Below are 27,199 nucleotides of genomic sequence, written 5' to 3'. Positions count from 1 at the left end.
ATCGATCCCCGAAGCAAGAGGAAAACGAACTTCCCGCCGCCCCCTTTCTCCGTTATATCTGTCTTTCTCTTGATCTCGCCCTCTGATCGTTCCCCCGGCGAGGAAGGGAAAGAGCGCGCGGGAGGGTCGCGTCGGATGGAAGTCGCCGGTCTACGTGTATACGCGCGCAGACGTGTAAATACACGCGCCGCTTCCCTCCGTGCACGACGGCGGCGGTCTCTGTTCATCTCGGCGCGGTGTAAGGAGACGATAACGTCCTGTCCGTGGGTTTAGCGGGAGGACAGGCGAGCCGTGTTGACGAGGAACGACAGGGCCGGCTCCCTAATTCGAATTTAGGTGTTGGGCGGGTTGGCAAGTGGGCGCAATGCGGTGTCACGCTGCGGGCGTTTGCTCTTTCTCCTCCGACCCCCCTTCCCCTATATTTCTCCATTGTACCCTCCTTCCCGGTTTCGCTCTCTCCTCCACTTGCCCCCTTTCGGCCGGCGAACGAGCGCCGCTATACACCAACCCCGTCCGCCAAACGCCCCCCCCCCCTCGCCGCAAGAGATCCCACCAACACCTCGAGCAGCCACCTACTTCGTCTAAGCCGGATCGAGCGACCTTAATCGACCTCCTGTGATCTCGCCGGTGATCGTGTACCGTGGAAACGTCCTTTCCTCTCTAACAAGCGAGCCGCTCGCCACGGAATCTGTGCCGCGTCTCGCGAACGCGGAATCGGTCGAGCTGTCCAACCGATTTTTAGGATGATTCTATCGCTCGGGACGCTCCGATTCCGTGGAAAGGGATTCGAGGGATCGATTCGACGGCGTTACTCGGGAACGAGCTACGGCGGACGCGTCTCTCGCAGTCGCTTTGGGAAACCCGATCCACCTTCCGCCAACGGTAATCCGGGGGAAATAGACTCCGATACGCGAGCGTTTTAACCCCCCCGCGGGCGGAGGTTCTTTGGAATACGCGAAACCTTCGGCGGGTGTATATCGATTGCTTGAATAATAGAAGGGAAGCTGCGTGCCGATCTCCCGCTGTTTCGTTAATTAAATCGTTTGTTCGCGACCCGGTCTTCCGAACGGGAGTTTCAGCTTTCCGGAACGACGCCCGGCGACAGGGTTGAAGCGATCGCGTCGCCTGGAACGCGAGATCCAAGATCGATCGCGACGATCCTCCCTTATTTCGAGCTCCTGGCCCTACAGCTTGGTCGGCGAGCAGGGGTAATCGTAACCGTGAAACCGTAACGACGCTAAATTCTCGGCGAAACGATGTTAACGATGGAGCCGCGCAGAAACGGGCAGGGGTATTTATTCGCCGGGATACGGTATTCTAGTTTCGCAACGCTTCTACGCCCTCTTTACCGGCGGGCACTCGAATTGAAAAGAAAAACGCGAGGGCAGACTCGTCGAGCGTAAGTTTACGACTTCTAAATAGCAGCCTGCGCGCCGGTGTTACACGATCGCCGACACGTAAACTCGAAGGAACTCACCTTTCGGCGAGGGAGCGCGCGTATACGGCTGGCTGGCGAGCCGGGGCGATAAAAAGGGGCGAAAGAAGGGAAAAAGTGTTACGGTCTAACGGAGGCGAAGCTGCGAAGTTCCTCGGCCTGGCGGGATTTCGTTTCTCGGGGAGATACACACAGGCCGCGGAACGGCCTAAACGGCACGGGAAACTTTTCGGCATCGCGCCGGGATCCGCCGGGTAAACCCTCTCGGGCTTCTTCCGTCGGCGGCTGATCTCGTTTTACGATACCGGGGATATCGGCGGTGGCCGAACGATGTTTTCTCACGACTTTCGGTCGGCGCGCTCACGATTTTCCAGGGCATTCTTTTCGGAAACGAGGCTCCGCGAGCGAGAGAGCGCGCGCCGAGAGGTTACGAAACCTTAGACGCGGACGGAAGGGACGCGGAGTGTACAAAGGATGACGCAAACGCTCGAGCGCGAGTCATCGGTGCTCCGTCGATCGAATTCCGTCGATTCCCGAGGAATGCGACCGTTTCACGCGCCGTACTATTTTTATTTGGCAACCGTACGCGTCTGGCGGGAAGAATTCCACGGGGGCCTTCCACTTCGCTTCCATTTTTCCAGAAGACACGGGTCTAAGAAACTTTATACGACCGCCGGTCGAATTAACGCTGCGAGTACCGACGCGTATCGCGTAACCAGATTTTGAAATCTAATTTCTGCGAAACGTTACACCGCCACGGAGAGGAAACTGACGCGTTCGACTTGAGTGACTCGGCGAGAGAGAGGGGGGATGAGAGAGAGAGAGAGAGAGAGAGAGAGAGAGAGAGAGAGAGAGAGAGAGAGAATGCGTACGCGCGAGATAGCGCTAAAACATGGACCGATAACCTTAGCGTGTCTGGCAAATGTTTGACCGCGGAACATTCGACTTATCAGCGATATTTGTGCGGTTGATCTTCGCATGTCTGTACTTACATGGCTCTCCGAACGGACGGGAAAAAACGGTAACGAGCGAACGAGTTTCTCCGTTTCTCAATACGCGATTGCGATTGTCGTTTCTATTTCTTTTTTTTTCTCCAGCTCGACCGAGTTACCAGGTTCCTCGGGAGTCTCTCGCGGTAAATCGTTCTCGGCGAACAAACGCAAAAACTGTCACTCACCTTGCTCTTTTTCCGGGGCCTTGGGCGGGACCTTTTTGTCCGGTGCCTTCGGGGAACAGTTCTTTCTCGCCGGTCGAACGGTTAACGTAGACGGGACCTAAAACGCAAACGGTCGACGCCTGTCGTTAGACGGGGACTATTCCATCGTGTGTCGTCGGTTCCGTCGACGATATCGGCCTTCGCACGGAAAGTACTCACCACCTTCTCGGACCTTTCACCGGACGGCAATCTAGCGATGGTTGCGTCGGGACTGTCTTCCGGCGGCGGTGGTTGCACTATCCAATTATACTCGCGTTTCTCGACGGGCAGGCCCCATCGTTCGTATTCGAGGCTCTGTGTGCGCAACGTTTCGTAACAGTCCAGGCATACCACCGCGAAGTCCCCGTTTTCCAATAACAAACTCTTTTCCGGCTGCCTGTGGTACTTCAGGAACGGGAAGTCTTTCACGAGCAACGCTCTGACTCGCTTTCTGTACGTCGTTATGCCGCAGACGTAACAGCAGTAATCGTGGGTATTGTACTGTCTTTCCGCGGCGTTCACTTGCTGCCCGCTGGGAAGAGATTCGTATCGACGCCACTGCGCCAAAAGGGAGTGATAGCAGAACGTGCATACCAACGCGGAGCCGTCCTCTCTGAGTTGCTCGGCGTTCGGCGGTGACTGATGCCGTAATAATTCTGGGAAAAACGGCGCGTTACGACCCTGAGGACGACCGTACAATACTCTCGCGAGAGTTAGATCGCTATGCAAGCCGCACAAGAAACAATAGATGGAACTGCTCGATGTGCCTGGATTACTACCAAAAGTTCGATCCGAGCTAGAGCTCGGCGGTGTGGCGATTGACCGATTAACATCGCCGTTTGGATGTGGACTAGGAATATCATACCTGATAAATAACCAGCGTTAATAACGGTACGTGCAGATACACGGTAAACGATACACGTGGAAACTGGTTCCAGCAAACGATCGACTAACCTGCGACGTTCTAAAGGAACACGTTCGGCATCCATGCTTTCCCACTGTTGAGCGAGATGGTTCACGCAATGACTGCAGGCCAACACTCTGCCGTGACTATCCATACAGGCGTTCTCCGAAGTGCGCGCCATTCCCCGTAAACAAGGAAAATGCATGGCGTGCGAATTCATTCCTTCCGGGCTCGTGGACAACCTGTTTGTTAGTCACGCGCAACGATTAACGACGTCTCGCACCGCGGCGATATATCTGCGTGAAATCGGCGTGTCTCGCCGGCGATACGTACCATTCCATGTGTGTGCGAGGATACAGTCTCTCGCAAATATAGCACCTATAGTTTTGGCCGAGAGCAACGGTCCCGTTCTCGGCGGGAGCGTTGTTCGGTGAATTTCGTTGACCGGCCGTGGTCCCTTTCACCACGCCGGTGCGCTGTTTGCTCGTGGCCACCGTCGACTTGTTCAAATCGTACGGCTTGAAACGAATATCGCTGCCGGCCGAGTTCGCCGGAGACTTGGCGACCGCCGGCCGCGGCGAGGGGCCTTGCTGTCGGAAATCCACGTTCTGCCCGGAGGACTGAGCCTCGTGATTCTCCCCGCCGAATACTTGCTGCTTCTGCGGTATGGCTTTATAACAAATGGAGCATACTTGCACCATTCCCTGAGGACTAATAGGACTAGCTCCTGGCGGAGGTCTCAGAGAATAAATAAAAGGATAGTACGCCTCCTTCTCTGGATTAGAACAGCAGTAAAGAAGTCTAATACTGGACGAAGGGTACTCGAGCGCGCAAGTGTAGCAGATAAACGTGGTTGTATCCATCGCAGGTGCTTGCCGTTTCCGGAGCTTGTAATCACGATCACCGTGCGGTACACCCTGCCGAGTATACGCTTTCCATTGCATCAGAAGGTAATGCTGACAGGCTGTACAGGCCTGAAAGTTTGAAAAACCGTTCGTCAGCGAGTCGCTTGTGAAACGATAGAAAGAAAATTTATGGAACGAACACGCACCTGCACACGACCTGCGCTGTCCATGGGTCGACTTCTGCTTGGCCTTGGATGAAGCATTAGAGAAGGGAAAAACGGGGGAGGACTGGCCGAAGGATGTGGCGGAGTTGGCAGTGGTTTCGCTGCAATATGACTTAGGGAGCCTCTTTTAAATTCATCCCCGCACACGTAACAAACTTCCGTGACCGAATTCTTATCTGGCATTGAAAGATCTAAGATGTCGGTTCCAACGCTCGACGAGGATCCACCGCTGTAAATGGCTATAAAATGTCCAACGAAACGATTACAAAATACACTCTGTCTCAATGATCAATCGGAGAAGACATTGATCGATATAACGGGAACCATCTATTCAACCGATGTTTCCAATTATCTCGTAAACATTTCGCGCGAAACGACACAATCGAAACAATCGTCGCGTTGCACGTGCTCCGTTTAAACACCGTGTGTGTGTGTGTGTGTGTTTGTTGTGTTTTTTTCTCTCTCTCTCTCTCTCTCCGCGACGACATTATCGGCACGCTTTAAATATGGAACTACAAGAATTTTATAGTTCGCAATTGTCGCACTTCAGTCCGATTTCGCGTGACCTACTTATCTACGAGGCTAGCCAACTAATGACTATCAGATCAGCTGAGTTAGATCTCGAAAGGTCGGAACAAGTTGCGCGCATACTGAAGCTTGAAATCAGAATTTAAATTAGATATACTTGCGGCGCTTTATCTGCGGGACTGTTGACCTTTATTTACAAACGTTTACTCTACTGAATGGAACGACTGTGTTTAACAGGAATAATCTGTATATTTATTCGCTCGGTGTCGAGTATCATGCAACGCGATAATTGTTTAAAACACGCTCCTCTTTAGAACGCGAATTCGTTTCGACTCGAATTGAATTCTCGCTTGATATACATATATATATATATGTGTGAATGTGTGTATATGTATATATATGTATATATGTATATATATATATATATATTCGTTCGGAACGAGGAAACTTTGGACGAGTGGTGCAAATCGAGGAATGTAAACGTACGCTGTGGTTGTGGCGGTAAAGCTGGTTGTGGCGCAGGTGAACTCCTTGGTGCGTGTCTTAAGTCCAATGCCGCTTCGCTGGATATTCTTGCGTCTTCCACAGGCTGCCGAGGACTTTGTAACCTTTGATGAGGCGATTGCAGTCTTTGATGGGGAGATTCCATTGTGAGCCTTGCTTGTTCTAAGTGCCTGTGCGTTTCTGCCGTGTTAGAATGCGGTCTTGGCAATTCAATCGAATTCGACGGCGGCCTCGTTTGCTCTACTCTAGGCGATGGTGAATTCGGCGGTAGCCGCGGGGAGATTCCTACCGGTCGATTCTCCGGTCTAAGCTGCGGCGCTTGTTCGTTGGTTAAACCAAGTACCTGGGCAGCGTACTCTCCCTGCAGAGCCATCTCGGCTCCGGTGAAGGGCCCGCCGTCGCATCTCTTTAGCCAATAAATTCGTTGGCTATGAGGTCTGGCATCTTGCTCGAAACTTTCCCATTGCTGTAAAAGTAAGGCGTAGCAAAGGCTGCACGCCCTGACGGCTCCGCTACGGGCCCCCTCACCACGGTAGCCAGCTGGTGGTTCGTGGGACTCGAGAAACGGAAAATAAGGTTCGTTCGGTGCTCCGGCCGGATTTGGCTTTACTCTGAGCCAGTACTGCTCACCGTGGCCCACTGTACCACAAACAAAACAAACCCTGGCACCTCCGTTATCTTCAGAGGGCGGATTCGCTTGTGGATTCGCAAGAGACTGTCCGTCAAGACCTGGCTCATTCTTTACGTACAATTTATTTTCCATCATGTCAGGAAAACATCGGGTCTCTTCAATGACCTTCTATATATTCTTGTTTGGCACGCATATACGATCACAAGTTAGTATGATTGACAATGTTTTGGAATTTTGCGCATATCTGAAAATGAAAGAAAAATGGTATTAGTCGGTTGCTCGATCCGACGGATCTTAACAGTAAAGATATATATATATATATATACGTAAGAAGTTGACAAGAAGATACATGCATTACCGGTGATAAAGAATGTAACGCGCAAATGGACACAAAGTATATTATTTCAGAGGTATAGGGAACCTCATTGTATGCAAATGAGTTTATTCGTGTGCAGCTGCGACCTTATTCTTTATTCAACGCGGAACACATAAAACACAATTGTTTAATATGCAGAAACAAATTTGTCCTTTAATTGTGTAACACTCGTCCGAGGCTTGACAGGGCAAGAACCTTTTTACACGACTGTGGTTCGCTCTTCCTCTTTGGTTATACCGAATTCTGAATAAAATCACATCAACGTTGATACAGCCTTGCGCGTCCAATGCTATTCTACGGACAGTCGACGGTGCTGGTAAACAGAAGTACTTGGTTATGAAATATACTGGAGGTGAAGTTTCGCAAAGTGTGGTGTTCGTTGGAATTCCAGCAACATAGTGGAACAGAATGATTAAAATGTCGGTACCGTTTCCCAAAACACTGATCGCGAACAATAAACACAAGGCATTGCGCTATTCGTCGTAAACTCTTATCGTTATTGAAGCATTGCAACGTGCGATGCTTTTAGAATACCGTAACATGTGGTATTTTTGGCGCATTGCTACATCGACGTTTACCGACACCGACCATAAAACACTTCTTCGGGCGTCGGTAATAGAAGAAAAAACCGCGTAAAGCACTTCTCGTTCTGCTGGCGTTTACAATAATTTCGTAGATAATACGAATTCAGCAGAACCAAAGAGGAAACACGAACGATCGACGAGCGTAAGCGTTTTCGCGTAAAATCCTCGGAAATCCATATTCCCCGGATAAAAGAAACATCGCTAACAACAGGAAGAAGGACGGCAGATGTCCGGACGAGCAAAAGGGAATGATTTCTCCGGTAAAATCAAGGAAACGTGACTCCGTGAGAATATTTGATGCAATGGTGGCACGTTCGTCGGAGCCGAACTTCTATGTCGAAACGTTGAACGATTCGGAGCAGCTTTATCGCGATGATCGTGAATCGAAATCGTTCGGAACGTGCCGGGGAGTATTTCGACGATAAAATCATCGGAAGAATTCTAGGAGAGGGATCAGAGATCACAAGGGGAAGGCAGCAGCCGTAGACCGTAGGCTAGCTACCGAAATACGCAGGCCACGGCACATTCGCACGCACAGTTTACGTTCTGCACGGGGGAACACTCACGTTTTCACAGTTCGGTGAGATTGACCACCGCATCGCTATTCCGCGGCGGTGATTTTAGTCGGCGATACGTATTACTCAGGCGAAGCGATGCTTCCTTATCTCGGATTCTAGTCTCTGCCATACGTGCTCGAGTACCACACCGAGTTGCGGGGTGTCACCTTCGGAATAACGTTGCGTCTCGTTCCACTCATATTTACATTCCTCGTGCACCGTGTTACGCGTCCCGTATCCGTACCGCACTGTCGCATCCACGAGAACTATAATAAAATAGGTCGCGCGACTACGAAAAATACATTTTCTGATGGCACAGCACCGCGACTTTGGCTCAATTCACCGCCATGTTGCAAAATTGCGATCCGCTTCCCATGATGCCACGCAGCTTCGTCATATGACAGTGCCGCTCCGTCGACCAATCGCCTTCCTCGACGCATGCGCGTGCCGCACCGTTTCCAACTGAACTGCCGCTAACAATATTTCCGCGCGATCTTTGAAATTTTTTCCGTTTCAGCCAGTACATCAATTTTATAATTCTCTTACGTAACCCTCGGTGTCCGTTGAACTTTAAGTAAAGATCGCCTCTCGTATAAGGAGACTCGGAAAAACCAAGTCGATCGATATCAACGATCGATTATTTCCTTCCCGTTTTCGTATACCGACAGTCGAGACTTTTCCAGCGAATTTCAATGCAATGTTAGAAAAACAACGCGCGACGATATTTGAATTTCGTGGGATCTGCACGGCACGTGATCTCCACCGTTTTCGAACGTTTCGCAGAGAGAATTTTTGCACCGTGCGACTCGCAACGAGAATCTTTCCTCTATCGGCGGTACGAGAATTTTACACCGATCGGAATAATTAGTATACATAATTACGAGATAAGCTTACGAATGACATTGACCTTACCGCTCGACGTTTTACGCAAACGCAACGGTAACGATATAATTTCTGGTCATTAGCGTTCTTCTTTTTTTTTTTTTCCTAAGTCGAGGAGTGGCAGGTGTAGACGGGGAAGGGGGAAGAAATGCTGAACAACATTCGATATTTCACCGTATTTAATCAACAGGTCGGGACATTGCACTTCGTTAATGCTAAAATTTATTTCTCGTAGACTGTGTGTCGTTCTCATATGTATACACCACCGTTCCAAGTGGAATCCTTGCTCGTAATACTAGAAAATCATTGGAAATACTTTAAAAATACTCTTTGCAAATGATAATCCTTAGAAATTCATTCTCTCTCTGATATCGTTTTCCTCTCTACCCATACACATCTATCGGCTACAAACGGTCTCGAACGATCCGACGTGTCGTTCGTTCGCGCACGGCTTTATACAGATACGATTAATCACAAAAACGTTGCTTTCCTTCCGACGTTTTATTATTTCAACAATGGCGGCGTTCTCCTCGTCGACCTTTACATCGAATGAACGTACGGCGATCGTGGAGATCCTCTTTCACCACCGGCACCGCTGCAACTTGAAGAACAACAGTTGCTTCCGGTACGTTCGATCGTGACACGAAGAGAAAATATCGAACAGAAATGAACTTTATTCCGCGAGGTTCGTCAAGTATCAAATGGGAAATAATGACGACGTCGAGTCCGCTGATTCAGATTTTTCGCATTCGTCTGTAAGTTTAAACCTAAAGAATCGTTCGTAGAAGCAGCGTAATCGCGGTTTTCGTAAACACGATATAAAAATACTAAAGGAAACTAAAGGATACAGTTCGACAGATACAAAGCGTGAAACGCGTCGAAAAAAGAGGGATTACGCTTCCGCTGACTTATCAAGATTATGCTCGGTATACATCGTTGAACGTAGTAACGTGTAAAAACTCTATCTTTTATTCTCACTCAGTTTTCTCATCCTCTCTCTTACACACACACACACACACACACACACATAACACGTATACAGACACACACATACTCTCACTCTGTTACTCTCTGTCTTATAAATAATTATAAACTAGATCTGCTTTGCATTGATGAATGACTACAACGATTTCCTTCTCTCTCTCGTTCTCTCTTCCGACACTCGTGTAAGATCCATAAAGTTCTAATTATAGGCGTCTCAACTAGTTTTCATTCCGGAGCGTGGTGTTCGACGATTAAAACTGTTGACGATCGAGAACAAGAAGAAAAGATAATATATCACGCAAAAAAAAGAGAAGAAAAAAAATAGAGAGAAAAAAGTAACGTATAACGCGCAAACCTTCGCGAGCTTCCTCGAACGATCGGCCACGAGGCTTGCATTCTCTTTACTTTTGATTCTCAAACAGCCTTCTTTAGTGCTCCTTTGGAAACGAAGTATCTGTGACTCGTAACCCGATAAATAATCCTTCGTGTGCGTGCGCGCGTGTGTCGTGTATTTGCGTGTTTTACTCTGTATACGTATACATATATAAATATATTAATAATCACATTAATATATTTGTTAATTAATAATACAACAATAATACAATAATATATTACGTATTCATAATTAATTAATAATTAGATTAATATATTAATTATACTTATATATGTATACATATCTGTATATCTGTATCTGTACGTGTCACGTTCCGCGTGTTTGCACTGCGAGCGCTTCGATCCGACGCGCACTCCTCGCCCGTTTGTTTTCCTTTTTATTATGACTTATTTAAAAGATGGCATACGCGCTGAGTTCGTTAAATCGGATTTGACATTTGGTGAACGCATGACTTTTACTCTGTCGACCCTAACCGGTCGGGTTATCTCGCTTTTATGTACATATAAACAGATATTACTGTAACAAGGTTTCCTACTCGTACAGGACGTTCCAAGAGGCCGGGGCCGCGCGTTAATCAACAGCCGGCGACGAGCTCTTCATTATCGGGCAACTGTCTGCACAACCCGAAACGCGAACACGGAGTCGCAAATGAAACGCGTCGTCTTCGTCCTCGTCTTCGTCGTCTTCGTCGTCCTCGTCGTCGGAGATATCCGCGTTCGCTCGAAATGAAACGTCCGTTACGAGGGGAGAGCCGTCGTAGCGGTCGTTTTGCGAGCGCTATCGTATATGCGTATGCGTAATGAATAACGGGTAATATATTAAAAAATATGACGGGTCACCGGCTCCGATAAAACCGGTCACCCCGGGTGACCCGGGCCCGTATCTAAATGAAAGTTGATACAATACGAAAACAAAAAGCGTACAATCTATCTAATTGTAAGAGGAACAAAAGTAACGAGAGTGTATTATAAACAACAATTAAATAATAAATGAACTTATTGGTCCGATTGTCGATAAAAAAGTAATCAATCTACTCGCGGGGCGCGTCCCCAATTTCCTCGCGCCGATACCGGTCTCACCTGTCTCGAAAACAACGGCAGCACGACGGCTGCTAATAGCACTTCTCTCACGCTCGATCGCAAAGCGGTCGCACACCTGCCGATCCGTACAATCATTCAACCTCTCCTAAATCCATCGTTAAACCTTACGAACTTCTCATCCGTCCATCACAGTGCCAACGAGTCTCGTCCAACTTCCAGCGTCCGAGTAACGAGGTATCCGAGGACGCGCGGAGAACCGTCGCGATCGGCGAGAAACGTCCGCGACGTTTCCTGCTTCCGACGTTCCGCGTTCGAAACGAATAGCGCGAGTTAGCGAGCCGAGTGAGAATCGCCCGTCGAAACGCAAAAAAGAAGAGTAATTGCCGCGGCGCGCGTCCATCGTTGCTCGGCGGAGCGGCCAGCGCGGGATCGTCAATACCTTCTTCCCATTCGACAGGCGAACATTCCGAAGAACCTTTGAAACACGTCGAGCCTCGTCGCGCGGCGCTCTCAAATGGGATTGCCGTTCACCGAGGAGTCGGTACTCAGGCTCCTCCTCCGGATCTCCTCCGCGGAGGTCTGCCCGTAAACAGGCTCGATGGTGTCCGAGACGGATTTCGGATTATGCTTGTCGACGTGCGTCAGCTCGATCGGTAGATAGATCGTCCGACAATGGTCTATGTCCGCCCTGCAGAGCGGACAACGCTCGCAACGGCGGGCGCAATCCAAACAGGCGACCGCGTGTCCGCAGGGGAACAAGGCGGTGTCCAAACTGCGATCCATGCAAATGCGACAGAGCATCGCGTCCAATAATCTCGCGAGGCATTCCCGGGATTCCTGCAAGTTAAACAATCCGACGCAGTTGGTCTCGGCCTCGTTCCGCCCGAACCGGCTCGTTTCCGGAAATACCTTGCACTTGGGATCCTCGCAGTCCCCGGCGCACTCGTGCCTCTCCAAGATCTGCTTCTCCTTCTCCTCCGGCAGCCTGACCGTCGCCGACTCGCAGTACAGGGCTCTCCTCGCGTTGTCGTACACCTCGCGGCACGTCCGCCGGATGTCGAACACGTACTTCTTACCCAGCGTCGAGTCCTCGTTGAAGATCGAGATGATGGTGCCCTGCCGAACAGAAGCCAGACGCGACTCTCGATCACGCTCCTTACGCGTCCCGGGCCTGAATCGATCAGAATACCTTCAGGTCTCGTATGAACTGCGCGGTGACCGCGCTCCTGACCGTCTCGCAGCTGTAGAACGCGTGCTTCTCGGTGATCGCTCGGTACAGTCCGCTGGCGGACTGGCTCGAGTCCAGCTTGAAGTTCAGCGACGTCTCCTCGCCGTCCAGGGAGAGGTACACCAGGTGGAACATCCGCCGCTGGGACGTCGCGCTCTGTATCGCCGTGTACGGTATGCTGAAAGGAAGAGGCGATCGTAACGTCGCGCGACGAGCGGTCGAGTCGTAGAGACGAGCGGCTTATGAGCATTGTACCTACTTACTTTTGCGTTTCTTCGTCGTCGCTGCGGTAGACCGTGATCCCGTGAGGTCCCACGCCGATCATCGACACGCCGTTGTAACCGAATTTACTGTGGAACATCTCCTGACCGAAGGTGTCCAGGTTCGAGATTTCCTTGAGCAGCCAATACTCGGCGGTCGACGTTTTCATGCCCTGCGGAGAGAATGTGCGAATGAGATCGAGCAAGTCGACGCGCGTGGTATGACGAATAAAAGGATCGAACCTTGATTTCCTTGTGCTGCTGGACTATCCGGTGCAGGAAGTCCTGGGGTTTCGGCTCGCACGGCTCCGTCGGCTGTATCTGACAGCATTGGGAGTAGAGTGCGTGCGGCGGCGATAAGGCGTCGTAATCGCCGGAGTCGGCCTGCGCTATCAGGGCGACCAGCCGCGCCACGGAACCCCAGTCCGAGACCTTCAATCTGCCCTCGACCAGCTCCAAACGAGAGTGCAAGTAGAACTGATGCCTGCGAACCAACAAACAGAGGCGACGTTAGAGGAGGATGCGTGGAGAACGCGAATCATCGTTGATTCGTTAGGGCTTATGCTGTAATACTGGCGATTTTACGCATATGTACCATATACGCAGAGTAAATCCCCTCGTACACGATATACATGATTAAAGAAAAAAGAAATACATATTCGTCACGCCGCGCGACGCTGCGAGCAACGTACAGCGCTGTACAGCGCAGACCGCGAGGAGGTGGAGCCGCCATTGTTACGCTCGACCATAAGTGGGCTGGCTCCGGCGAGCACGTTCGCCGTCGAACCTTAGCCACGGTGACAAGGATGATATTAAGCCCTTGATTTATTTCTCAACGATAATCGATCCTACTTTCACATGAATAATTTATCGACGAGAGAAAAATTCTATGGGTATTCTACGTTTGCTGTACAAAATAGTATTCGACGATGGAAGAATAATGTTTCATTTGAATTAAAAGGAATCGAGTCGTATTTATGTCTGTTCTATTTGAAATCTTCATTAATAAATTGAAATCTCTCGCGTTATCGCAAGGGTTAAGTCACAGCACGGAATTCTCTAGGAATCTACCGTGTTATGGGAGAGTTACCTGTGTTTTCTTTTTTAATTACGTACATTGTGCAAGATTCACTCCGCACGTGTGGTACACGTACGTGAAATCGCCAGCGAATCGCGTCGCTCGCATGCAAAGGCCTTCACGCGTTCGCGGATCCGGACGCGTCCGAGCGCGGAAAACGCGCGTACCGCGGCGATGCTTATCGCGAGATTGAAATGCAAAGCATGAGAAAATCGTTGATGGAGGACGCGTCGGCCGGATACGCACTCGAACCGGCCGGTGTCTGCCATATTTTTTCTACGGGCGATTTCCCCGGGGCAGCGGGATTTCATGGAATTTTACACGCGCCGCTCGTTCCTACGAAATATTGAATAATTGAAGTATCCCCGGCAACCTCGGCCGGACGGTGGTCTTTTTAAAAAAAATGATATACGCGACTACGGCGCAACGGCAGAGAAAAAATTTATTGTCGGCAGTTATATCGGCGGGGGAGGAGGTCGGGGGGCGGGCGGGCGGCGCCGGGTAATAACGACGGGCCGGCTTCGTTTGTACGGTAACGCGCAATCAAGCGGCGCTCGAGATACGGCTACTTCGCGAATACGGTTCCACGGTTGGTTTACGTTGGCCGGTCGCATTAATGGAAAATGCAACAGGGGGATCCCATCCTGACGGGTGAACCGTGGCCGGAACCGTATTGCTCGCGAGCCACGGGAGAAATTAATTTCTATGGATACTAAATCCAGGCTGAACGCCCGAGAAACGGATGCACCGGTGCAGTTTGCGGTCGTTTCCACGTTGCTCGAATTTAACGATTGACCGGGAATCGACGCGATCCGGGCGTACACACTGCGAAACTCGACCGGCGTCCAACGGAGAGGAAAGCGACGCGTGCTCGTCGCGTTCGCCTGGAAAGTCGCGTCACGAGCGAATCGGGAAGCCTATCGGATACTCGGGGCGAGAGTAATTTCGTAGGCGAAATCCTAATCGACTCGCGCTCGAGTTTTCCAATTGTACCGGAACTCGTCGAGTCGAACGACCGATTTCGGCCGGCGGTCAGACGGAAACGTAATTGCCGGCGATTCCTCCTGTGCGAATTGGGACGCGCGACCGTCGTCGTTCCCTCGAAGACGTCTTCCTCGCCGGGTAAAAGTTATCGCCGCCATTCGGAAAGTTTGGCGCGCGATCTATGGCGGACGGCGAGAGAAATGGAGGAGGTGTAGCCGATCGGGCGAACCGGCATTTGTCATCGCGAGGACGATATTGGTTTCGCTGCGCGACTCGTTCGGCCTCGGCGTTTCTCTTTCCAATTCGGTCGGCGACTCGTTAACGCTGGAACTGCCGAGCGAAACTATTCTGTACTTCCTTATGGAATGTGTGAAAATACATTTGTTGAGTTCTGTTCTGTTTCCTTGTTTCCTAAATCAATTTATTGAATTATTTCTCAGGAGATCGTCTGTGCCTTTGCATAATTGCGAAAGAATGTCAGGATATGAGTCATTTTGACTCATTTGGTAGTTCCAGTGTTAAATCAAGTGATGTATCGTTTTCAAGGAATTTTCAAAATTTTGGTATTCACAGCGCGCTGCACTGTTACATCGATGAAACGCGGGGATCAGAGCCAATGGCGAAGCTGGAACAGATTCGCGGCGCCTCCTTGTTCGAGGCTGGCAAAGATTTCTAGCGATCCGTTCTATTTACCTTCGGGCTACGACGCAGCGGCGTTAGACGGTTACGCAAACACCGCGATTTCCTTCTGAGGAACTTCCTCGTTTCGCCTAACGAGATGCGTCGCTATCGACTAATTATCGGATAATTCGCGGAGCAGCGAAACGAAGATCATAAACGAAGGCACGTCAGTAGACGAGACCGCGAAACTCGACGATTCGCAAAGTGAAAATTGAGGATTAACGCGTTGACTGCCGCACGGTTTTGCCTAGACAAATATGGAAAATGAAGATAATGTAACATCAACTTATGGCATTGAATTACATTGTTATTGTTACAGGTTTGAATTGTTGAATGTCGGCGCGTTAAGTTGTGTTACTTGTAATATAGACAAATTTTCAAATAATCATCGTTTTATTCGAATGAATTATAGTAATTTAATTTGGTTGGGGTCACCGGTGACCCCCATGGCGTTCAACGTGTTAAGTAGTCTCTGTTATACGAAATGGTGTTCATTTAAAAATCAAAATTTTCTGCAAGTTACTGAGTGTCTCCATTTATGCAACATTCAGATCGAACCATAAAGTGTCCATTGTCGTTGAATAACCTTCATAATATCCCCGTAATGTGAAAAATATGTAACCACCATATGTTCAGCTCTCTACCTTACAACTTTTGTCCGGAACATTTTCTTGTATCGTTTATACCTTTCAAGTAATCGAGTTTTATCGAGAAAACGAGCGTTCGGCCGCATTGTGCGGCGTATCGATTGTACAAATCGAATTTTTCATTGGTCAACGGTGGTGGTCCCTTCGATTTTCGCGGAGAGCGGGCCGTTATGTTTACATCTGTATTTTCCCTATGAAATATTCTGTTTGCACGGTTCACCTATCGCTGGGGCAACGGCACGATCCAGTTGATACTCGAACGCGGTCTCCATGATCGCGCGTTATCGTTACGGATACCGAAGCCGCGTGGCCAGCGTGAAAAATCCGCTTTGCACTCAAAGCGGGGACACGGACGGCAAAGTCGCGGGCCTCGTAATTAATGCAGCCGGATGACGAGGTTGGTCCGTTCGACCGCGGTAATTCCAAGCGAGCTAGTTTCCAGGCCAATTCAACAGACCGGTCTGTGTTTCGGACAGCTATGGTTCCTTCGTTGACACATTTTCTATCGGTTAATCCTTAGAAAGCTCGACTTTTCAATAAGATTACTTCATAAGCATTAACCCTTTGCGGACGAAGATTCTTTGAAATGTAGAAAACCTTCACGAAGCTAAATTATATATTGATTGCTTAAATAATAGCAAAAGCAGAAACTACACACTAATCTCTTGCTGTCTGAGTGATTAAATCATTTGCCTGAGACTTAGTCTTCGAAATACTAACGTTTCATCTCGCCGAAATGTCGGCATTCGTCAAAGGGTTAAACGAGTATTCGATTCTAATAAAATTCAACATCCTTTTAAATACTGTGGAAGGTAGCAAAGTTGCAACGATAGGTTTAAATAGAAACAAGATATCTTCCACGATTACAATATTCCATTAACCTTCTAACTACACCGAAAAATATCTAATCAAAGCACTGTGAGTAAAACTGATGTCGAGCAACACTCTACATAGAAGCATAAAGGATTAAGAAGTCACCGATCGCCTCGAGAAAGTCGATTCACCAAGGCTATCTCAGGACAGATTTCCGAAGCGTCGAGTATCGCGCGATCGATCGGCTCCCCGGAAGTTGCGTCAGAGGCGAGGGAGCCGATGTTAGTATATTTCAATTGAATCTCGACGCGGCTGTAACATCAAACCATAGAACTCGATTTACCCAGCGGAATTCAGTTCCGAAACTCCGATTGTATCTCCGTTTCCGACCAACCGATAGCGGGCCCGGTCGCCGTCGCGCCCGTCCCGTTCGCCGCAGACCGCGGCGCGGCGTCTTCCGGTTCCACGCGCGACAGTTCCTCGTATCCGTCCGACAGGCCGCGTCGTTCGATTTCCTTCGATTCTCGCATCGATCGGAGCTCGCCCCCGGAGCCATTCGTCCAACGATCAACAGGTTTTGCCTCCGACCGATGACCGTTTCCCTTCCGTCCTACTCTTCCTCGCATTTTTTCTCCATTCGGCCCGCGTTCGATCGCGAAAGAACGTCCGGCTCCCGGAGAGCAGCTCGGGGAAACTTTCCAGCGGCGATGCGGCGCGGAAGCTAAAAGGCAAATGCGAATAATCCTTCGGCGGAACGAGGTTCGCGGCGAGTGGCTCGTAATACCGGCGGATTACAAAGCGCGGTTCGCTGCGAAAGTCGGGGTAAACGAAATCTCGGCAACACGCTCGCCGCCGCCTACGTAGACACTCGCGCGGCGGAACCACTCCTGCGCTTTTCCCGTTCCCGTCCTCCCGGAACAGCGAAGCGGCGCGTCCAACTTTCCCCGCCGGGAAATCCGAGTTCGCGCAGGCGAACGCCCCGCTTTGTGCGAAAACCGTTCGCCGTTAATCGCGTTTCTTCGTTCTCTCGTTAGCCGCTCGTTAATTAGCAGCTCCCCTGTCGTCGATTCGAGACGAAAATGATTTTATATCGCGCCGAACGACCGACTTCCAGTTGCGTCCGACTCGTTATAGATCTACAATTCGGAAACCGTCGGAAGCGCCCGACTTTCGAAGCGACTCTTTCGAGTAAACTCGGCGAATGACGCGGTGTCGCGTCGCAGCGATTAATCCTCGAGCTAATTATCTCGCGCGCGGATTTCGCGCTTCCTCTGGCCGTTGATAAACCCTTCGAGAATCGGCCGCTCTCGTCGGGAATAATAACTACGCGCGTTACTTGGAACGCGGCGCGGCTCGCGAGGACGTGGCGGGCCTGCGGAACGATCGCCGATGAATCGTTTAACCCGCGGACTGGAAAACGCTCGGATCGTTCGAAGTTCGGCGCGGGTCGGGCGGCAGTCCGATATCAAAACTCGCCCCGGAGGGGCCGCCGCGGGGCACATATAGAAAAGTTTAATGGTTTTACGATCGTTCTTAATTCCGAACTCCGACTGGTATCGGGCTAAGTTCGCGCGCGGCGTTACTTCGTACGGCTTCGGAAACCGTAAATTCTCCGGGAAGATAATCCTCCGCGAGCACGGAGTTAGCTGGACAGAGTGTAAGGGAGTAACGTCGATAACGCCGCTAAATACCGGGACGGGAACAACTCCGGAGGAGATACCGCGGAGGCGACGACGATGCGACTTGGAAGGATCGCGACACGCGTGAAACCGCGAGAAAGGGGATAAAAACGTTGGCACGCGACGGGTTCCGGTTCGAGTGACTATTCCTTGTCCTTTAGATCAGGAAGCTGCGACCTGGTTCACCGAGATTCCGTCGAGGAGTTTCGAATTCAGCCGAGGGACTTCTGACGGAAGCTAATCTGGGCTCCTGCGTGGCGGCGAGGCCATTGAACAGCCGTGCATCACGGTTAACCCCTTGGCTACTGTTAACCCTTAGCACTCTAAGTGGTCTTGTAATTTATCAGCAACCGACTAATTTTTATTTCTAGTGAAAATGAAAAATGTAACATCCCTTCGGTCTTTTATTTTTCTTCTCAGTAGAAAATCTGGATGTGGAGAATCGAATTTTAGGGTAGCTTCTTTGATTCGTTGAAATATTTGATATTGCAATATTCGAGCCTAGAGTTCAAAGGGTTAAAAGGCTTGGAACATTTGGTGTAATGATGGTGTCATAGGCGGTTGTAAAATGTTATTGATAATTGCAGGAAAGTTCACTTAGATCCGACGCGAGGGAATTCTAATTCGACGATCACAGCTTCCGTTAGTCGCGTATTATATAAATTGTTTCAAACTGGTTTGATTTGCAATTCAGTTCCGCTGGCTTCAATACGCCTTCTTCGAAATATCGTTGACGGAAAATTCTGGCGTGGTAAAGGGTTAAGACGGAAACAAGCGCACAACCGCGGGATGCTGAAGCGCTGTCGCGTAAAGGGATTAGGGGATTAACGAGTTCAAGGGAAAGGTATTGTTTCGCATCGGTTGCAACGAGTATCGCGAGCCGGCGCATTCGCGCGGCCGCTATTTCGTGACAAAACCATTGTAATAATCTCTGATTTATATTCCCGGAGGCCAGCCGTATAACCAAATCCAAAACCCTGTCCTACCGCGGCCGTTTCCGCGACTACAAGCCCTTTGTTTCATAGTTCCGGCATTTCGCGATTCTCCGATGCGCTACCCCGGCTTTATTCCTGACCCGCTCTATATAGTCTTCCTCGCCGATAACGTTTATTCGTCCCGTTGCTCCGTTGCCCTTAACAAAAGCCAGCCCCAGGCGGATATAGACGGATCCCGACGAAACCCACGTCCGCGTCGATTCGTCGAGAATCATTTATCGGCAGCGTCGAGAGCAGCGATCGTTACAGCCGGGATGCACTCGATTCGGAATTGTAACGACGAAGGGATGCGGAATAGTAAACGAGCACATGTCCGGATTTCGAAAGAGTATTCTTCGGATCCTGGGGACATAGGGATTTGATTCCATCGCGATGGATGGATGGATGGATGGAAGCGGCTTGTGATGTTATGGAAGGAAGAAGTTGGAAAGATTTGTGAGAGGGAGGGAGTTTCGTCCAGGAAATGTCCAGTGGACTACTTACTAACTTAACTTACTAACTCTACACTACTACTAAACTACTCTGCACTAATAAATACTAACTTCTCAATTCCATCATTAACCTTTTTTTCTTAGCTAGCTCTAACTGTAACGTCAACTATAGTGGAGAGCTTTCGTCTGTATATCACAAATCTTGTTGAATATGGTTTTCTCAATTCCATCATTAACCTATTTTTTAGCTAGCTAACTGCAACACGTCAACTATAGTGGAGAGAAGCTTTCTTCGTCTGTATATCACAATATTGTTGAATATATATGGTTCTTCAATTTCATCATTAACCTTTTTTAACTAGCTAACTGTAGCGTGAACTATAGTGGAGGAGCTTTCCGTTTGTATATCACAATCTTGTTGAATATTATATAGTTTAACAACAATAACGCTTACTTCCTCCTCCCTCTAAGTTTTTTACTCTATACGGCACAATTCTTCCTCTATTACCGGAAGTTGTACAACATTATGCACAATTCTTCTTCTATTACCGGAAGTTGTGCAACATTATATAGTCTAATCTATATCTAATCGCACAATGGACAATTCTACCAGTCTCAAATTACAGTTACTGTGTGATGTTAACATTCATGATATACGTTAGACCGCGTCAAACCCTGCCATACATGTCCAGATTAACCTGCTAATTATATATGCTTGTCTCGTATAATATAAATTTTTGTTAAGACTTCCTGAAACTGCCTTAGAAGCAAGGGCGACTGTACAAGGTTCACAAGAGGTATATATACAAACAGGTACATGACCGAGCACCAGCGAGAAAGCCTCTTAGACGTCGGCAGCCCTCTACTGGCAGAGCAGGAAAGGTACACCCACCGAATAGATCGCTTCCGCGTGCAACTGATCGATCGGTACGGACGAGCGCGAGGCGCGAGCCTGCTCGCGCATATTTCCAATTACCAAATAGTAAGCGCGCAGCGAAATCAATTTCAGCTTTAATGAAATTCCAGTGTCGCGGATCGCATGCCGGGCATACCGCGAACACCGGGGCTTATTAAAAATATTAACCTTTCCCCTCGACTTGCCCCCCTGTTTCTCGGCGAGTCCTAATTTCTTTAATCTCCCCGGCGGGTTTAAAATATTCGTGCCACGATCGTAAGTTAACTCGTCCTTCCGGTCGGCCGAAGGGACGTCAACACTTAGCAGTCTATTTTATTGCAACCTCTACCTTTAACAATTTTTTCTATATTTATTTGTATCACAATTGTACCATTTAAAGGTAACACTTCAATGACTCCCAAATATTCTTGAACAAATAAACAGAGCGACATATTAACCCTTTGAACTCTGTAGCCTCCAATATTGCACCAGTTCTAATATTGAATATTTTAATGAATCTTAACACTAGGTTTACGGGCACTTATTGTACAGTTTATTCTATTGTTGGGGAAGTTGATATTCGTTCATATTTGAAACATTTACCAAATAATGTTTATAAAATTCAGTCTGCGTCAAATTGACGCGTTCCGTAAACCTAGTGTCAAACTACCCTAAAATCATTAGTTTTTCCACACATCCAAATTTTGTGCCAACAAGGAAAATCAAAGAAGAAATGTTACAGCATTCATTTTGGCTAGGAATACTATAAAAATTAGTTGCAGTTGCCGATAGATTAACAACCTTTAGTGCTAAGGTTTAAGCTGTAATCGAATGAACTAACGTCGACGTGAACCTCAAACTGAGAAACCAAGAGCACTTCGGACCGCAAAGGGTTGACGGAGAAACATTCAAACGAGTTTAACGCAGTACACGCGTCTCGTTCGCGCGCCGCGAGGCGACAGCCCACGAAACTCGCGAAAATGATCGCGCTTAGTCCTCGACGGCAACGCCGGCGAATAATCGGTCCCGCGAGAAATAAGCGGAGCCCGGTAATTCCAGGTTCCCGTTCAATTAGCCCCTGCCGGCGCGGATCATCCGTCGCAGCTGCCGACTTTCCGCGCGGCGGCGAGTCCTCTCCTTCGATCGTTTTCGGGGGATTCTTAAACCGTGAAATCGATCCGAAAATAAGCCGCGGCCGGAGATAACGATCGGGGTAATCGAAAATTCATCGGTTTCCGATAACGACGCGAGCCGCCGCATTCCAGAAAACAATCAGCCGTTTAATCAACCGGCTTATCGCGGCTTTCAATTTACGGAAGTCGGACGGAGGAGCAGCCCGCGCTGCGCGCGTCGAAAGAACGACGGGACAGGAACCGGCGGAAGAATGCGAGCTAATCGACGTTCGTCGTTAACAAGGGAAGTTATCGAATTCGGAAGTTCCGAAAAATTACGGAACTTTCCGTGCGAGTGAACGGTACGTTGTAACTTCTCGCTGTGTTTCGCTTCGAAACGCAAGCTTCGATTTCCCGTGGATTATCTTGAGAACGTAGACGATTATATATTCGGTACTGATAAATGTCTAATTCGCAGGACGGGTCAACACTGTTCGACCGCTCCGAGAATAAACAAACTAGGACATTGTTTCCGTTGAATATTTCTCTAAATAGATACAAAGGGTTTGAACCGAGCATGTGTTTATTAATCCGCAGTAAAGTCGATTTACGGAACGAACGGGAACGCTGTTCTTGGTTCAACGGTTCACGGCGAACCATTAAGCTGTTGTGTTTGTTCGGCAAATAAATATTCAACGGTTCCTAACATATTCAGCTACCTCAAACAGAGATCTCAAGCTTCAAACAGTCCTCGTATCTCCCGTTCCATTATTCAACTAATCCTCCCATTTATTAAAGTTTCCATTAATCTAAAACATTATCGTCCCGAATCGACCTAAAATTTCCCAAACATTAACGCGACTCGCAGCGTTCGCCGAGACATCATTCGCGACCGAAACAAGAATCTCCAGCAAAAACGCTCGTTCGTTACGCCGCGCGGATCGACCTTTGTTCCTCGATTTCCGAGATTTTTCCATTAATCTAAAACATTAACATCCCGAATCGCCCTAAAATCATATTTTGATTTTTCCATTAATCTAAAACATAAACATCCCGATCCTTAACGCAACTCACAGACCAGCGTTCGCCGAGACATCATTCACGACCGAAACAAGAATCTCCAGGAAAAACGCTCGTTCGTTACGCCGCGCGGATCGAACTTTATTCCGGGATTGCCGAGATTTTTCGTGGCCCGGGCCAGAGGAGGACAGGACAGGACTGAACGGTGTAAATCCGGGAACACGTGTTGCTGGACGCGAGCGTTGTGTCGCGCGTCAGCTGGCGCAATTACCGTAGTCCGCTCGACGAATTAATTCGCGTGTCGGGCCCATTACTCGTCGCCGGTTCACCTTCGCCAAGGCCAGCTCGACCGATTAAATTCGCGTTACATTCGAACCCGATCGAACGATCGATCGTCTCGCTAGTCCACCGACAATCCACGATCCGTCGATCGTCTCGCAACTCGCCGGCAAAAAAGCTTCCACCTCCCACCCACTGCATGTTTTCGGGACTCCCCGATTTCAGGAGACCCCGTACATTCGATCATATTATGCGGCGCAATCAGCGCGACCGTACTTCGATTCCGGCATGCAATTTTGTACGTGCCCGTCCGACGACCCGACAGGGAAAGCTCTCCCGGCGCGCTGACGATCGACCGATCGATCCGCGAATCGGACCGATTCCCAACGCCGCGCCGCTGTCGAGGGTGGAGAAGATTCTTCCCGCAGAAACGAATTTCAATTCGACCAAAGGTCGACGCTGGCCGTTGGCCTCGACTATCTCGCGCGGTCTAATCGACTTGAAACGGTCTCGTCCGAAGCGTAAGAGGATGCCTGATGTTCGGTTCGAATAAAATGTTGTTCCGAGCGTGTTTAATACTTTGATTGTTATGTTAGCCGAATTCCGGTGACACTATTTGGAAACTTGGAGATGTAAAAATTATAAGAACAGATTATTTTCTTTGGATATTCATCATAGTACTCGAGTCATTTTGACTGGTACGGTAGTTCTGTTAACATAATCAATATGTGAAATACGGAAAAAGAATAGTTTCGTTCCTCAACGTATGTACGATTTCTCAAATTAATTTCAGAAAACGTCCGCGTCTGATTTCGAAGCGTTAAGAATTTCCGGTAAAATCGGAGCGCAGAGGGTTAACTTCCTCGGTAACTTATCAAACAAACTAAATTTTGTTAGATATGAGGTATAAGATAGCGGAGCAATTATCAAGAATCTCGACTTCTCAGTTCCTTAATGAAGAAAACTAGTATGAGTTTTAATGAGTGGCAAAGTGCTAAGCGTTCAACATTATACAAAAAATTCTCCTTTGTCTTTCTACAATCGTTTCGCGGTGCATTTAGTTGATCCCGCACGGTACCATCATTGTTCTATCATTCCATCGGCATTCTGCCATTCTCCCATACTCCCCCGCGGAAGCAAGGACCCCCGGAGCTTCGTCGAACTCCGGAATCCCCGACACCGCTCGCGGGAGATCGGAACAAAGGAAAGAAGGAACGGCTCGAGTGCGTTCCGTAATTGCGGACAGCTCCGTTCCGCTCGGCAACGTCCGGGGAAGGTATCGTTTCGAGGCGAGGAAAGGAACGTCTTACCTGGTGGCTTCCTGCAGCAACAGGTGAGGCGGCACCCAAAATTTCACCCTCAGCGCGAACCTCAGAGGCGCCACGCCGCCGCCGGTCTGCCTCTCTATGGGATTCCTCAGGTTCAACCACAGCTCCTCGCCCTTCGCGTTCTGATACTTCAGTCCGAAGTAATCGCACTCCTTGCTGATGCCCAGGCAGTCGCACGCCTGCAAACCAAACGATCCTCTATGAAAATCGCTCTCCCATCGATCGCGAGCGCGTCCGCGACGAAGTTAGTCGATGTTGCGTACGCGTTTTCTATTTCGAAATGTTACAGGGAAACCCGTACGCCGCACGCCGACTTTGCGCGAACTGATTGGAAGTGGACTGTATAAATATTTAGTGAAAATAATTTGCTGTATTTTCGGGAGTTCAGTAATACTCGTCAGCGAGAGTCTACAACGTCTAGTTCAATTTCTTCTTATATCTCCCGTCCCGTACCTTGCGTGGGTCTTTATAAACCTTTGGGTAGGCGTGTGCAAAAAATGGAAGCCTCCTGATTTGCAGTCTTCCAGATAGTGGGCGCGTACAAATAAAAATTCGTTCGAGTGGGACTCAACCAGTGATCCTGGGGTTGCCGATTGCAGCCGTCCGCAATGTTATAAGCGTCCCACTGTCATTTTTGTGCGCGCAACACCGTCGATCGAGCGAAACGGCTCGCTTCGAAGAGAGCTCGCGCCCCGCGGTTCTCGTTCTCGATTCCTCGCGACGAAAAACGCGCGTGTTTCGCGGAATCGGCCGCATCCGATTAATACCCTCGGCAACCGCGGACTGATTTGCGGGGGAGCCGGAAAGTGGGAAAACAGCTGCCGCGGTCGAGCAAAGCGTGTAACAAATGGCCGGCAATAATTTGGAAAGTTAGCCGGGTCCCCATTGGCCGCGGCCAGCGGCGGTAGTCCCCGAAACGGCGCGCGGCCATTACGCGATATTATACGCTGCGTGTTTTCTCGCCCTCCGCCCCGCGGCGGCCGCGGCGCGAGCCAAACATTTCGTTGCCGAGGAAATTTCTCTCCGCGCGCGGCGTGTGCACGTATCGTTGCGGCCGATCGATCGGATCGTTATGTTTTCTATCGCGTGGGCAGAGGGCTACGCCTTCGCAGTTCTCGCGACCGGAAACACGGAAAGTCGGTCAGCCCGCGTCGCGATAAGGAAAATTCACGGCGGGAGGAAAGGAGCGCGGAGAGGAGGAGCGAGAACGAGAGGCGCGGAGGCGGAGTTCGGTTGGCCGGTCGGCAGTAAATTCGCCGGAGATGTTGGCCCGCCGCTTTTTGCGGTCCTGAGGAAACCTGGAACAAATAGCCGACCTAACGCGAGGAATCTGTAGGATGCGGCGATGAGAGCTGGCGGACTCGGAGGTTACTGACTGTACTATTGTAACGATTGTATGAGCGGAATACTTTGAAACCGACTCGAGTCCTGTTGAAGAAGATTGAAGGATCATTGAAGAATAATTATGTAGAGTTGTAAGTAAATGGAACTGAGATAGAAATAGAATAGAAATTTGTAAGTAAATTGTAAGTAAATGGAACTTTGAGATAGAAATAGAATAGAAATTTCTAAGTAAATTGTAAGTAAATAGAACTGTCTTAAGGATTAACTCGATTTTTTGAAAGATGGACTTGAGTCATAAAATAAACGGCTCATATGTTTGAATAATTGACAAATAAAGAAATCTAATGAACGTTCATGTTATCCTACGTTATCTTATTCTCACCTGTGACCTCTTAGCTGATTATATTGCCCTGTCGCTCAATTTCACGCGATTTTAACCCTTAACGATCTTCACGTTCTTCTAGTGACAGTAGCAACTAATGTTATAACTAACTAGTGTTGAAAGTTATTTTTCTATGTGTGGTTTATGATCAAAAACTCGATGATTCCGTGAAAAACCGAGAATCACCTCTCGACGGCGAAGGGTTAATTCGCGGGCAGTTACGTCGCCCGAGGTCACGCTCCCCGAAAACGCTCGGTCGAAGGTGAACCGCGATAAAGTCCGTCGAGCGGCCCTTTTTTCGAGGCTTTATCGGCGGACAGAAATACATATATAACGCAATATTCGGGGGAATCGGGTCACAAAAGTTTCATCGATGTTTCAAAGGCTCGGCGGTGTGCGCGGGGCTCGCGTATCGCTGAAAATGTTCTTACACGAGAACGCTCGCTTTCGAATTTTTCGTTTACCCGGGAACAGGGATCGCGGCGGTACCTGATCGCTCGGAAATGGAGTAGCGAGATTCGATGCGATAACCGCGAGCGAAACGGAACAGCGGGTTTGTTTCGGGGGATGATACGGAAGCGACGCGTCGGGCAGAAGATCCACCGGGACCGTAACGAGACGCTCGTTTCGTCGGTCTGAGGCGACCGAGTTCCTCGGGACCACTCCTAGAAACCGCCCCTCCTTGGAAACCGATTTAGGAGCCTGCAGAAGAGGACACGGGCGATAGTTCCGAGCGGAAACGTCGGGAGCGTCGATTTTCGCGTTGGCCGACCGAAGTCACAACTGTAGGAGAAAGAGAATTTTATTTAAAACGGTATAATTATTTCATCGCAGCTCGCCATAAAACAGTAACTCGATTAAACAACACACAGATTATTTATATACTCGATGCTCTTGTCTCACTCACACTTTCTAGAACATTCTTTCATCAGCATGCATTAACTTCACGTATATTTGGAA

General features: G+C 49.1%; 2 protein-coding genes across 3 annotated transcripts in view; both read right to left on the bottom strand.

Annotated features, from left to right (window-relative positions):
• px (MAP7 domain-containg protein plexus) overlaps positions 1 to 8,181 on the bottom strand; it is a 61,559-nt gene extending 53,378 nt beyond the window's left edge. Inside the window, exons 1-7 of one of the 2 annotated variants that reach the window (XM_076371057.1) lie at positions 7,793 to 8,181; positions 5,618 to 6,510; positions 4,586 to 4,842; positions 3,868 to 4,508; positions 3,585 to 3,776; positions 2,811 to 3,495; positions 2,613 to 2,709 (exon numbers count right to left, since the gene is read on the bottom strand). In XM_076371057.1, coding sequence (XP_076227172.1) covers positions 2,613 to 2,709; positions 2,811 to 3,495; positions 3,585 to 3,776; positions 3,868 to 4,508; positions 4,586 to 4,842; positions 5,618 to 6,401 — 2,656 coding nt within the window. In that variant the 5' untranslated portion in view covers positions 6,402 to 6,510; positions 7,793 to 8,181. Of the gene's footprint in view, positions 1 to 2,612; positions 2,710 to 2,810; positions 3,496 to 3,584; positions 3,777 to 3,867; positions 4,509 to 4,585; positions 4,843 to 5,617; positions 6,511 to 6,624; positions 7,247 to 7,792 lie in introns of those variants that run through there. The other variant, XM_076371058.1, reaches the window with a different exon arrangement.
• Positions 8,182 to 8,826: 645 nt separating this feature from the next.
• The window catches only part of dnr1 (E3 ubiquitin-protein ligase defense repressor 1), an 86,107-nt gene continuing 67,734 nt past the window's right edge, over positions 8,827 to 27,199 (bottom strand). The window contains exons 2-7 of the mRNA XM_031989704.2: positions 24,496 to 24,692; positions 12,815 to 13,055; positions 12,575 to 12,744; positions 12,273 to 12,489; positions 11,993 to 12,199; positions 8,827 to 11,920 (exon numbers count right to left, since the gene is read on the bottom strand). Of these exons, the coding sequence (XP_031845564.2) occupies positions 11,594 to 11,920; positions 11,993 to 12,199; positions 12,273 to 12,489; positions 12,575 to 12,744; positions 12,815 to 13,055; positions 24,496 to 24,692 (1,359 nt within the window). The 3' untranslated portion in view covers positions 8,827 to 11,593. The remainder of the gene's footprint in view (positions 11,921 to 11,992; positions 12,200 to 12,272; positions 12,490 to 12,574; positions 12,745 to 12,814; positions 13,056 to 24,495; positions 24,693 to 27,199) is intronic.

The sequence above is a fragment of the Nomia melanderi genome, chromosome 9 (assembly GCF_051020985.1).
Source record: "Nomia melanderi isolate GNS246 chromosome 9, iyNomMela1, whole genome shotgun sequence".
In the NCBI taxonomy this organism is placed as follows: Eukaryota; Metazoa; Arthropoda; class Insecta; order Hymenoptera; family Halictidae; genus Nomia; species Nomia melanderi.
This window is presented reverse-complemented; position numbering and strand designations above follow the sequence as displayed.